The 12501-nt window shown below is 32.1% G+C and overlaps 1 protein-coding gene across 2 annotated transcripts in view; it reads right to left on the bottom strand.

Moving 5' to 3' along the window:
- Positions 1-12501, bottom strand: part of LOC139482291 (C2 domain-containing protein 5-like) — an 88418-nt gene that overhangs the window by 71914 nt on the left and 4003 nt on the right. Inside the window, exons 2-10 of one of the 2 annotated variants that reach the window (XM_071266089.1) lie at positions 11605-11724; positions 10404-10490; positions 9754-9794; positions 9367-9497; positions 8646-8741; positions 8224-8379; positions 7775-7835; positions 6512-6640; positions 1720-2048 (exon numbers count right to left, since the gene is read on the bottom strand). In XM_071266089.1, coding sequence (XP_071122190.1) covers positions 1720-2048; positions 6512-6640; positions 7775-7835; positions 8224-8379; positions 8646-8741; positions 9367-9497; positions 9754-9794; positions 10404-10490; positions 11605-11694 — 1120 coding nt within the window. In that variant the 5' untranslated portion in view covers positions 11695-11724. The remainder of the gene's footprint in view (positions 1-1719; positions 2049-6511; positions 6641-7774; positions 7836-8223; positions 8380-8645; positions 8742-9366; positions 9498-9753; positions 9795-10403; positions 10491-11604; positions 11725-12501) is intronic. The other variant, XM_071266090.1, reaches the window with a different exon arrangement.

The following is a 12501-nucleotide window of genomic DNA, read 5'->3' as shown; positions in this document are numbered from 1 at the left end:
TAAGACAGGATAACCTGACACATGATTGAATAACCAATGAATGATAAATAAAAATGAACTTACAATACATTTGTCCTAAGAAAATATAATATACAAGAAAAAACGATTCCATAAGAGAATAGAAGAAATGATGAAATCTTAAAATACATATAATAAAACCAGGGTTTAAGCTAGGATTTTGAGGGCTTTAGTCACTTTTGCGCGCTATTAAAATCAACCTCCTTATTTTGTGTAAAAGCAATGGACCAATGATTATATTACTAGCTTAGTCAGATTTTAAGGGATTGAGGCACCAACCAGCATGATTGGCAGTTATTGTATGATTTGACTGTATTGGCCATTATGAAAGATTCTGACATGGAATCCAGAAATTTAGTTCACAATTTCTCTTCAGTTTGTTCCAGGGGTCATTCCTGATCAACAAAAGTTGGATTCTATTTTTTTTAAACAAGGAATCACAGCAGAAATTAATGTGCAATGATTATTTCACTGTATAATCATTATCCTTATAAAACGTCTAAGTCGATATTTGGAAATCATTTCTATCAAGTTTGAAATGTATAAAATCCTTTTTGGAACGATTATAATGACTGAAAGGAGGTTGTAAACAAATCAACAATAGATCACGTTTACTACTTTCGGTTTTAAAATGAAACGAACACGGGAAGTGACACGTGGATAATAAATTCAAAACGAGTCCGGATTCATCAGAAAATTGTCATTTTTCGATTTAATTTCCTTTAGTAAGAGATATATATTTGTCTCTCTCGTTTAATTGATTCTAAATGATTTCATATTTTACGTTTACTTTTGAATGTCTATAAATAGTCAAAAAGAATACTTTCACGCATGCGTAGAACACAGTACAGGAAGCACCTGTTTAACATCGTGAACTTTTTGAATAAACACATTAAAGTTCTTTATTTTAAATGGAAATTGTCGAAAGCTTTTGATGAAAAATTTAAATCAAATATGACGAAAATACCTTTGAATGACGAATCTACGACAAACTAACTTCAGATTGTGATCGTTTGGGAAATATTGAAATTCAAATGCGAACTGTCCGGGTTGTTACATTTTTTTATTAAATGACGAAATTATACTCCTGGTTGTTGAAATGCCGACTGACAGATTTTCCTGGGGAAATAAATATGATGGTCATTCAATGATGGGGTTAATTAATAAATTACGGATAAGTGACCCATCTGATGGCGATAAGCGGATTAGTTGTAATCACAACTTGTAACACCTGTTGAAAATGTTAATTACCTGGAGGTCATAAACTTGTCAAAAACATGAAGACAGGTAGATTTATGGTTTTTATTGCGAATTTTTTTTTACACTTTCAAAATTAAAGTGACGAAATTGATTTGAAATACTTTCGTCAATGAGAAAACCTTTTCGTAAAATACGAAAGTGACGAGCGCTAGCAAAATCACTGATAAAACTATATAGCTTCTTATTATCAATTGTTCTGCAAGAAAATAAATGTTATTTTAAAACACTTTACATATTTTAAACAAAACTTTAAATTGACAAAGAAGTCACTGATGTGGATAAAAATTTCATTTATATCCATGCATAAATGTTACATACATCAATTTTCAATATTCAGATGCAGCTCAACAAGTTCCAAATGCATCCAGAAATTCCTAAAAATAAGAAATGCCACCCAATGATGACTGTATATGTAAAATAATATAAGTTTAATAGCTTTACCTTTAGGAGGCGTGTTGGTACTTATATCTGAGTCTGATGATCTTCTGTTGGTCTGTGAGGGCGGGACCATCTTGACAGGAGACGTTGTACTTCTGACAGGCTGGACAGGAGGTGACGATGGGGCCAAGGTATCCTCAGGCACAGGGGAACTGAAAGCAAAGCTAAATGCTGATTGGCCAGGCAGAGAAGGTGGAGCAGAGGGAGGGGGAGAGGCAGTGGGTATTTTACGTGCATGTCTAGAGGGCGGAGTCACACTATGTTGGGTGAATCTTGTGGGCGGAGTTACACTCTGTTGGGTTTGTCTATGAGGAATGGAGTATAGCCTCAAACTGTAAATAAAGAAAAGAAAGAAACAGAAAAAACAAAATTAGTCTTGTTAGTACAAAAAAATGAAAATATTAAGTTTATACAAAATAAAACAAAACAAAAACAGTGAGAGTATAATCATGTGATGTTATCTTGTTATTTTGTATCACAGCCCAATTCAAGCAAACCCTTTATCCCAATGCTGTAAAGCAGTACAATAAATACCACAGTATTTGTCCACTACTGAATTCATGAAACAATTAAGCTTCTCTTTACATTTCTTAAAGAATCAAATTTATTATTAGAAGAAGGTTGTATATGTGTATGAGGACATGAGCTTTGGAATTTACCGAGTTAAATAGGCATAACTAAAGAACAGTAGTAAATGGCATACAACCCAAATACTATCTCTGTCCGACTCTTTCTTAACCTCCCTCTTTACTACATTGTGATAGGAGTTTGCTTGTTTGAGACCTCTGGGCAAATATTTCCTTTAAACTAATGTGACTGAATATAATGCCTAGTCCCTCATAAAATCATTCATTTCTTATTTATAGATCTGTTCATATATAACTTATCCAAAATTTGAACAAATGGCTATTACAATTACACCTTTCATCATTTAAAATAAAAATCACTGTACATGATGCATTCTTTTGACTACAATCAATTTTAATTTTGCTAATAAAATGTCTTTATAAGTCACTTGCTTTGTAATTTTTCTAATATTTAACAGATCTTCAAAGATATTTTCAAAATATCTTAAATTCAAATAATAAAATTTAATTAATCCATTTCTCCTCCAAATTGAAATTAATATCAAATAATTATTTTTCTTATCTATACAATTAAATATTGTACATTTCTATTCTAATTCAAAAGATTTTTGTGCATGAGCAAATAAAAAAAAAACTTTGGTTATTAGAAATAATCAATATTAGAATTTAAAGCAGTAATCACACATGCATGCATCTGTCCAAGACATAGATAAAATAAAAGTCCTGTCAAAAACTTTATTCGCACCCATCCAAGACCTTGCTGATAACAGCCTTTGAAATAAACTTCTTATAAATTTTACAAAAAATGTAGATGTATGCTTACAATGCAATGTTCAATAAAAATTACATTTCAAAGAGGCGTTAATTATCACTGAACTAGTATATATATTTGTTTAGGGGCCAGCTGATGGACGCCTCTGGGTGCGGGAATTTTTCGCTGCATTGAAGACCTATTGGTGACCTTCTGCTGTTGTTTGTTCTATGGTCGGGTTGTTGTCTTTTTGACACATTCCCCATTTCCATTCTCAATTTTATAACCCCAGTAAAAATAAGGGAACAGCAAATGTCAGAGAAATTAATGATATAAACTTTTGAAATCTGTCAAGAGTTTTATGTGCCTCACAATGTGTTGCAGGATGAATAAAAAACTTAACCATTATACCTCTAAAATAATTTATTTTCATAAGTTAATTTTGTTAAAAAGGGGGTAAGGATGTCTAATCAACTTAATTGTTTTCTGTGCAAAAACTTATATCACATGCATGCATGCAAAAAAGCATAATTATGTCATGCAAAATTATAAACATAGGTAGACTTAGAAAAATGATAGAATATAGTTAGTAGAAAAACTTAAAATCAATCATATCAACAAATAAAATCAGGTACTGGTCATATATGCAACATAATTTCTTTTTGACAGGATAGAGAAACATTTTATACAGTTGGTCATTCCAATATTTAAGTAAAAGTGGGTAAACTCATTGTTTATTGACAAAGCAGGGTTTATTTTCAACATACATAGTACCCAAGGGAGACAATTCATAAAGGAAACTACCTATAGAGGAGATTCTTAAATTTAAGAAACAATCAGTTTTTGATACCAACTTGTAGCTAAAATTTGAAAGTGGCCTCCCCGGATCTGACTTTTATCAATCAAAACTATTTTTTCTTGAGAAAAAAAGTAATCATGTGGTTCAAATTTTAAAAAACTATATGGGTAAAATTTGGCTGAAGTTGTATATTTAGTTCATAGTGCGTTTGGTGATATTTCATGTATGCTCTATATCATATACTGGTATCCATGTAGTCAAACCTACAATAATAGGGATCTTTCCATGTCTTGATTTGGATGCCATTTGCTATCTTTCGTTGGGACACTTAAATTTGTGGATAAAGTCATCCATAAACAAGAAAGGACGCAAAGTGATAGGAAAAGCTCTCTTGGCCTTTCGGGCCAGCTGAGCTTAAAATGATGTTTTGACCCTCAACAACGGAGACATCACCAGAAAAGAAACAGTCCACTTGGTTGACCAGTATGGTATGTGATAGGGTTAGCGACTACATACCACAGGCCATTAGTTCTCAGTGGGCACAGCATGTCTCTCACTTCAAGGAATCTTAATATCATGAAATGGTAAAATGTACACAAAAAAATAAGTTTTTGAACTTGGAAGCCAAATAAATTAAAAAACTTTATGCAAGACAGAATTCAAATAGATTGTATGTCATTGAAGTGTAGTATAATTTTTGTTTAAATTGCAATAGCTATTTGCTGCGCTCAATCACAGTTTAAATTTTGATGTTAACATCCCATTGGAATCTGACAGTGAAATACACAAAATGAGAAATTCTAATAACTGCGTTTATTTGAGTTGGAAACGTTATGGAGATTTAATGCCACTTGTAACCAAGGTGTGTTTGCTAATATGCATAAAAAAATATGATATTAGGTCATCATTAAAGAAGATATTCTTTCTACATAAAGTTATCATTTATGGAATAACCGTTTCACAAATGATATCAGATATGTTCCTTACGTCGTAACTACAATCCCCTTCCCTTTCATGAATTTGACCTACCGAATTAGACTCTATACCGGATTTGTTATTACATAAGCAACACACTGGGTGCCACATGTTCGGCGGAATCTGCTTACCCAACCAGAGCATCAGAGATCACCCCTAGTTTTTGGTGTTGCTTATTCTTTCGTTTTCTATGTTGTGTCATGTGTACTATTGTTTTGTCTGTTTGTCTTTTTCATTTTTAGCCATGGCGTTGTCAGTTTATTTTCGATTTATGAGTTTGACTGGCCCTCTGGTATCTTTCGTCCCTCTTTTATCAGGTATGGGTGCCTGTTTTGGTAATGTCAAAATTAGTAAAATCCTAGGACAGCAAAAAAATTGGACATCATAATTGAACATTGTTCTGTGAAGCTGATATCAAGTGAATCCATCTTTGTTTAAAAAGAATTATTCAAACAGCTTTGACAAAAGTTAATCTGTCAAAGATACTTATAAGTCTATCGAAAAAGATGTCATATGAAAATGTTAATATATTTTAAATCTCAGCAACAAACACTCTCCAAGTTTAACTACCAGTTAGACTAATTCAATTAAAATAATGTTTACATTACCGTTTACTATAAAATAAATCAAGATGCAATCTATAAACAGCAATTCAATTCAAGATATTTCCAAACAAGAATGTGTCCAAAGTACACGGATGCCCCACTCCCACTATCATTTTCCATGTTCAATGGACCGTGAAATTGGATAAAAAATATAATTAGGCATTAAAATTAGAAAGATAATATCATAGGGAACATGTGTACTAAGTTTCAAGTCGATTGGACTTCAACTTCATCAAAAACTACCTTGACCAAAAACTTTAACCTGAAACATGCACTTTCATTTTCTATGTTCAGTGGACCGTGAAATTGGGGTCAAAAGTTTAATTTGGCTTTAAAATTAGAAAGATCATATCATAAGGAACATGTGTACTAAGTTTCAAGTTGATTGGACTTCAACTTCATCAAAAACTACCTTGACCAAAAACTTTAACCTGAAGCGGGACAGACGGACGAACGGACGAACGAACGGACGGACGAACGGACGCACAGACCAGAAAACATAATGCCCCTCTACTATCGTAGGTGGGGCATAAAAAACAAAAACCATTCAAATCATCTAAAGTTAAAACAAAAGTGATGATGTTTTTAGAAAGAAATAGATTTTCTACCAATTTCAAAATTGATGTCAATGATATACAGGAATTCAAAATTGCAGAATTCTGACTATTCCAATTAACTTAATAAACAAGAAAGTCAAAAACTGAAGTCAAAAGGGTTTCACCAATAGTAAATTAGCCTATAGTTTCATATATAATCACATTGTAAATAAAAAATCATTTGACCATATAGGAAAGAAAGGTGAGCTAAAAATGGAAATGTGGTTCTACAAACTAGTTTTCACCTATAAATTAGATCATCTTATAAGTCAACACCCAGTAGTTTTGCATAGACAATAATTTAACATAACTGGCTGGTATAATCAGATATAGGAAGATGTGGTGTGAGTGCCAATGAGACAACTCTCCATCCAGTCTATTTCTATTTCATCGCCATACTAATATAGTAAGCAATCAAGTTATCTACTGACATACCAAATTCCTATAACCATGCAAGGGAGATAATCCCTCCTTATACTTACTCTTTAAGTAGTGGCGACACCCCCTGAGGTGAGGGAGGTTGTTGGAGTATCTTAGCTATGTTAACTACTGTCCCTATACCTCGTGCTACAATTCCTGATTCCCCTTCTAGATCAAAACATTGGTAGTAACTAAAAGTAAATAAGAAACTTTAAACTGTCCCATCTATAGCTAAAACCACTAACAAAACAGGTCTGGAAAATGACCTGATATATTGTATAAGGAAAGTTTTGCTAAGAGAATGTTTTTAATCAAATATGTCAATGTGCGTAAAATATCTTTTTGGGTAATCTCTTGGCTCATATCTGTTTTGTCCAAAAACTTCTTGCAAATTGGTAATTTTAAATATAATAATTTCAATGTGTTCATGATATCATTGAGACACCAGAAGTGACCTTCTGCTAAGAAATTTCCACATTATATCAACATGTTCATCTATCAAAACAAGTGAAACTGTGAGCTACTGCTCACTGATGATACCCCTGCCGCAAGTGGATAATTTTAATAGTGTAAAAATATGCAAGTGTTCGGTAAACAGGAAGTTGTTGAGTGATGAATCTGAAAACGCATCACACGGTATAGCATACTTATATAAACCTTGAAACAAAATTTCAGAAATCCTTGTATTGTAGTTCCTGAGAAAAATGTGACGGAAATTTTCAACTTGGTTATCATGTGTAAAATAATACAAGTGTTTGGTTAACAGGAAGTTGTCGAGTGATGAATCTGAAAACACATCACACGGTATAGCTGACTTGTATAAATCCTGAAACCAAATTTCAGAAATCCTTGTATTGTAGTTCCTGAGAAAAATGCGACAAAAAATATTCATGGGACGGACGGACTGATGGACTGACGGAAGGACAGACAGAGGTAAAACAGTATACCCCCCCTTTTTTCAAAGCGGGGGTATAAAAATGAACACATGCATCTACTCAAATCTCTTCCTTTATCCATAACATCTTCAAATTCAGGATAGTCTAGAACTTGAGATGTGGTATAAACACTTGTCTAAGGCTGAAGACTGAATGTTAAACTTTGAATGATTTTACTTTATTGTTTTGTTGGATTGCTGCCTCTATAATGTATACCACACACTTCTATTTATATGAATATACTTTATATTATGAAGGATGTGCTTTAGAAATATAAGACATTCCAACCATGCTTACTCGAAACAAGTTATCGCTTGAAAATCATCCATTTATTACTTGTGAGATAAGAGTTACAGTAAAATAGAATTTCTGTCCATACATAAAATTTACCCTATAATGGCATTTCCACCAAGATCTAAAACTTTCACTCCAATCTTCCTTTGCAATTCACCTGAAATGTAAAATGGGTTTGGTACATTTTAATACATTATTGGGACCCATCTGAAAAGTACACACATGGTACAACTTATCACTGTTGAGCTACTGACCAGATATGAAGACTTTTTGTCTATAATAGTAATATTGGACAAATGTGTGAAGTAATTTTTTAAGTTAATTCAACATATTGAAAAATTCAAAGTATAGGCAAACAGGAAGTTTTTTCTGACCTTCTAAAAGTGCTCACAAGTTAATTGTTACAACTTATCACTATCGCACCTCAGACCAATTATGAAGTCATTCTTTTGTTTCTCTCATTTCTCAAATTGATGTTAATGAGTAGTTTAGTTTCATTGGAATCACTGGAATTATCCTTTTATCTAATGACTTAGTATACCTACCTGACAACCTAGAAAAAAGCCTCTGCCTAGCTTCATTAGAGGCTCTAGGAGTTCTAATCTTGTCTATCCATTTGTACTCTGGGTCATCATTAACCACAAGCTCTTCAACAAAACCATGTATTATTTGTAGCCTATACCCACTGGGTACCTCAGCAGCTGAAATAAACATCAACAACATTTCAATTTCAATTTTTATACCAACTGGATTCCACATCAGCAAAAATAAAACACAAATGTTGTTTTATAATTATTATACCCTTTTTTCCCTAATATCAATATATTTTTAGATACAGTTGATTACTAATACAAATGATTTTTAAACCTTGGGACTATGAATTTAATTGTAAAGGATCCAAGGTTATACTTATACTAGCATGACCAGTATAAAACAATTAAGAAATTTTATTCATCTGTTTACTTACTGCTGAAGAACTGTACCCCACATGATGACTGTCGGAACTTATTAACATCTGTAAACAATTCTACTCTCACAATTATGTTTAATTCTCCTCTTATACCTAATAAAGGAATAAAGAAAACCAGTCATCAAGAAAATACAAAGATACAAATAAAGTTTATTCCTGTATTGTGCTTGTAATCCGATCTGTGGAACCTTTTGTAAAAAAGAATAAATACTGGTAACCTATAATGCAAATTCAAAACTTTCAGGATTTATTCAATGTTTTTTTTTTACAATTCAACTGCAGGAGTGATTAAGAGCTTTACATTGTGTATAGACTATAGTCAATTTAGGACCCTAAGCTAATCTATATATGTGTCTTAGTTTTTGTGTGTAGTTGGGTTCCTGTCACATTGACATATTTTCCCAAGTTTTTTCTTATGGGTCTATCGAAACAAGATGCATTCAGAAATTGTTGAGACTTATTCAGAAGAGGAGTGGATATTACTTCAATTTTAGACATGCTGATTGTAAGTTGTTATAACTACAGTATCATTCTAATATATCCATATTATGGCTTTAGAAGCCAATGTTCTAAAATCACATAAATACAGCAAATGATGTGTGTTTATCTACTAACAGACATTTTCCTTCACTTAAAAATTATAAAAATTGATATTGTGATTTGTTAATTCCTTTCTTTATTATTAAGGAAAATTTTCATTTTGTTGGGCCACACTCACCATGCATAGTGTCATAGATAGGAAACCATCCACTAATCATATTTGGAGTTTCTTTGCTCAGCAGGGGATTCAGGTCGACATAAACTTTACCAATTGCATCATGAGCACTATAGGTGTCATAATCTAAAACTCTGCAATACATAATAATTGCCATTACTATACCAATATCCAGAAATAAAGCAGGCATTGTAGTTTGTTTGTTGTTTTATTACAGGCTGTTAGTTTTCTCATTTGAATTGTGTTACATACTACATCAAAATATGTTCACACATAAGTAGATATTTATTTCAAAAGTTCAAACAAAACCTGCATCAAAATCTTATGGTAGAAAAATAAATGCTGTAGAGCATAAAATAGTGGTCTTAAAGATTTTAAGAATATCCTTACCTGATTTCTAGGGGCTCATCCTGTAGAACGTTGTCTTCTACCTGCAAATAGAGGCAAAATCAAGATTAAAATACAGTCATGACAGTATTCATTTTAATATACAACATTATATATTTTTCATCACATTGACACAACACAGTATGAGGAACGTGGCAATCTACATGATATTTACCAATATACATCACAGTCCTTTAAGCAAGAGTACAAAAATTGTTTCAATAGACTATGAATGATGCAGCATAAGAATATGCCAAAATAAACACCATCTTTAACAATTGGATGATGCTAAATAATCAATAATAACAGTGCCATGAGCGTATGATACACCCGTCGTCTTGTGTGGAAGTTTTATGCAATAATCATAACTAGTTTCTGAGAATGTTTTAAGCAATAACTATATTTTGTTTTTGAGATACAGCAAGACATGTGAAAAAAACACACCCCTGTTTTAGTTACAAAGTGCCGTAACTCAAAAAGTGCCGTAACACAAAAAGTTTTAATCTTATTTTCACCAAAAAGTATACAAATCATTTGACCATCATAAGAAACAACTATATTAAGTTTCATGAAATTTGGATAAGTTGTTCCCAAGTTACAGGGCGACATGTTTACATGTTAAAAATTTTGACAGGCTTATAAAAACTAATTACCTCAAATATAAACCATTCAGAATTCCAATGTGGATTTAACGATTTCTTAAACACGTCTGTCTTCACTGTCTCACTGCCAAATTTTACCTATCAATATAGACACAAAAAATTCATTACAGAATTATTAGTAGAATTTCATTTATTTTCTGGATATAAAAGTCAAATTCAAAAGTACAAAATGTATCCACATGGATGTCCTTACTAGCTATCCGTCATATTATCATTTATTGTTTTGTTCATTAATCAGGCCTTAAGTTTCTTGTTTGAATTGTTTTACATATCATGCATATTGTGATGATGTGTACTCTTAAAGCTCACTCTATGATAAGGGTTTTGTCCATTATTGAAAGGTTGTCTATAGTTGCTAAAATTCACATCATTTGGATTATAGTGGATAGATGTCTCATTTGCAATTATAAAGCAATTTTAAAATTTTTACCAGGACGGTATACATATAATTCCACGCAAGCCGGTATTATGGGGCTGGGTATAAGTCTTAAACTTGCAGTGAGGTGAGGTTTTTTGCCCTGTGGTGAATGTCTCACTGTGACTTTGAGATGAAGAACAGCAATAACAGTGCTGTTGCTATAATTTGCTTTACATGTGTTTTTTTCTTGCTGTACACCTGGTACACATACTGACTATGTTTCATGGATGGATACCCCATATCTTTACTTTTTTTTTAGTTATATATATGTCACTTTTATTTATTGAAAGCACAGTTTTTTTTTGCTTTTATGTTCATACTTGATTTAATAAAATAATGCAGATCTTACATTAATCAGGCATACTTTTTGAAATTCATTTAAGACAAACAATAATCATATAGATGTGATACCATATTTCTGGTACAAGCAAGAAAAAAAACCATATTCATTTATTTTCGCGGGACCATACACATTCAATATGAATTCGGTTGCTCACTTGGAAGAAGAAGTTTGTTAGACTCACATTATTCCAAACAAAGCATGTGGTTCAGAAGTGTTACGTTTTTATTTTTATAGATTCAATCGTTGGTTTTTATGTTTGAATTGTTTTACACTATATATACGGTTTTGATGTGGCTTTATTTCTTTAGGCTAAAAATCTCAAGATATGCCAATATAACATGTATAAACTTTAAAAAAAATCTTTCTTATATTAACTCAAGGTTGCACATAAAATACCAGTACATTTGTAGGTTATATACTATGATACTGACCTCCACAAATGCATCAGTAAGGTCTGTAGACCTATCCATCACTGGCAAATCTCTTCCAGCTAAAATACGAACTTTTAACTTTCCAGGCATCCTATTATTCTAACCAAGATGTAATTGTAACTACAACATAAAAATAGATGAAATTTATCAACATTAATGTAAAAGTCTGGAGCTATATAAAATTCAAAATTATCTTTTTACAAAATATCTTACCACACTAAAATTGTTGTAAATTATCTCACATTTTCACAAGTGATTTTTTGTGAAGAAGACCACTTAATTTAATCTCCATATGATCTGCAAGTTTTAAAATAGAACAAATAACTCTGGGTGGATCTTGTACTTTCAATATCGATGTGTCAGTACAGGGGGTGGTATTGTACTTTGCTTATGCAACCTGATTTACCTCCTTCTGATTAATTTATTGCAATATAAATGTGAATCCCTTTTGACAGCAGAAACCTGACTTTTGTCAGATATAAATTTGAAATATGTGCTGATAATTCTTTTACACAAACTGTATCTGATAAAACCCCTCCAATCCTTTTACATACCCACGTATAGCAGTGGTCAAGACTTGTATCATCCCTGGATTTGGTCAACTCAGTATATCAGAATTTTCAGTGAATATTCAATTATCCATTAATTGAATTTATATGCTAATGGATTCTTTGCTGATATAAGTTTTCAATATCCAATTTGCAAAAATCTACTGTACAATGCCGTAAATGGATAAAAAATGTTAAGCTTATAGAATTCTTTGTTATTGCAGAAAACTCTGAATTTGTAAGGCATACTAGGGCTAGCAAGTCAGTTTTCTTGGGCTAGTAGTTCTTCCAACAGGGCTAGTAAAATCTTGAAACCAATTAGCCCTGGGCTAGTGAGCTATAACAAAAT

This window comes from Mytilus edulis, chromosome 7 (genome assembly GCF_963676685.1).
Source record: "Mytilus edulis chromosome 7, xbMytEdul2.2, whole genome shotgun sequence".
NCBI classification, from domain to species: domain Eukaryota; kingdom Metazoa; phylum Mollusca; class Bivalvia; order Mytilida; family Mytilidae; genus Mytilus; species Mytilus edulis.
The sequence above is the reverse complement of the archived record's forward strand: the minus strand, read 5'-3'. Positions and strand labels throughout refer to the sequence as shown.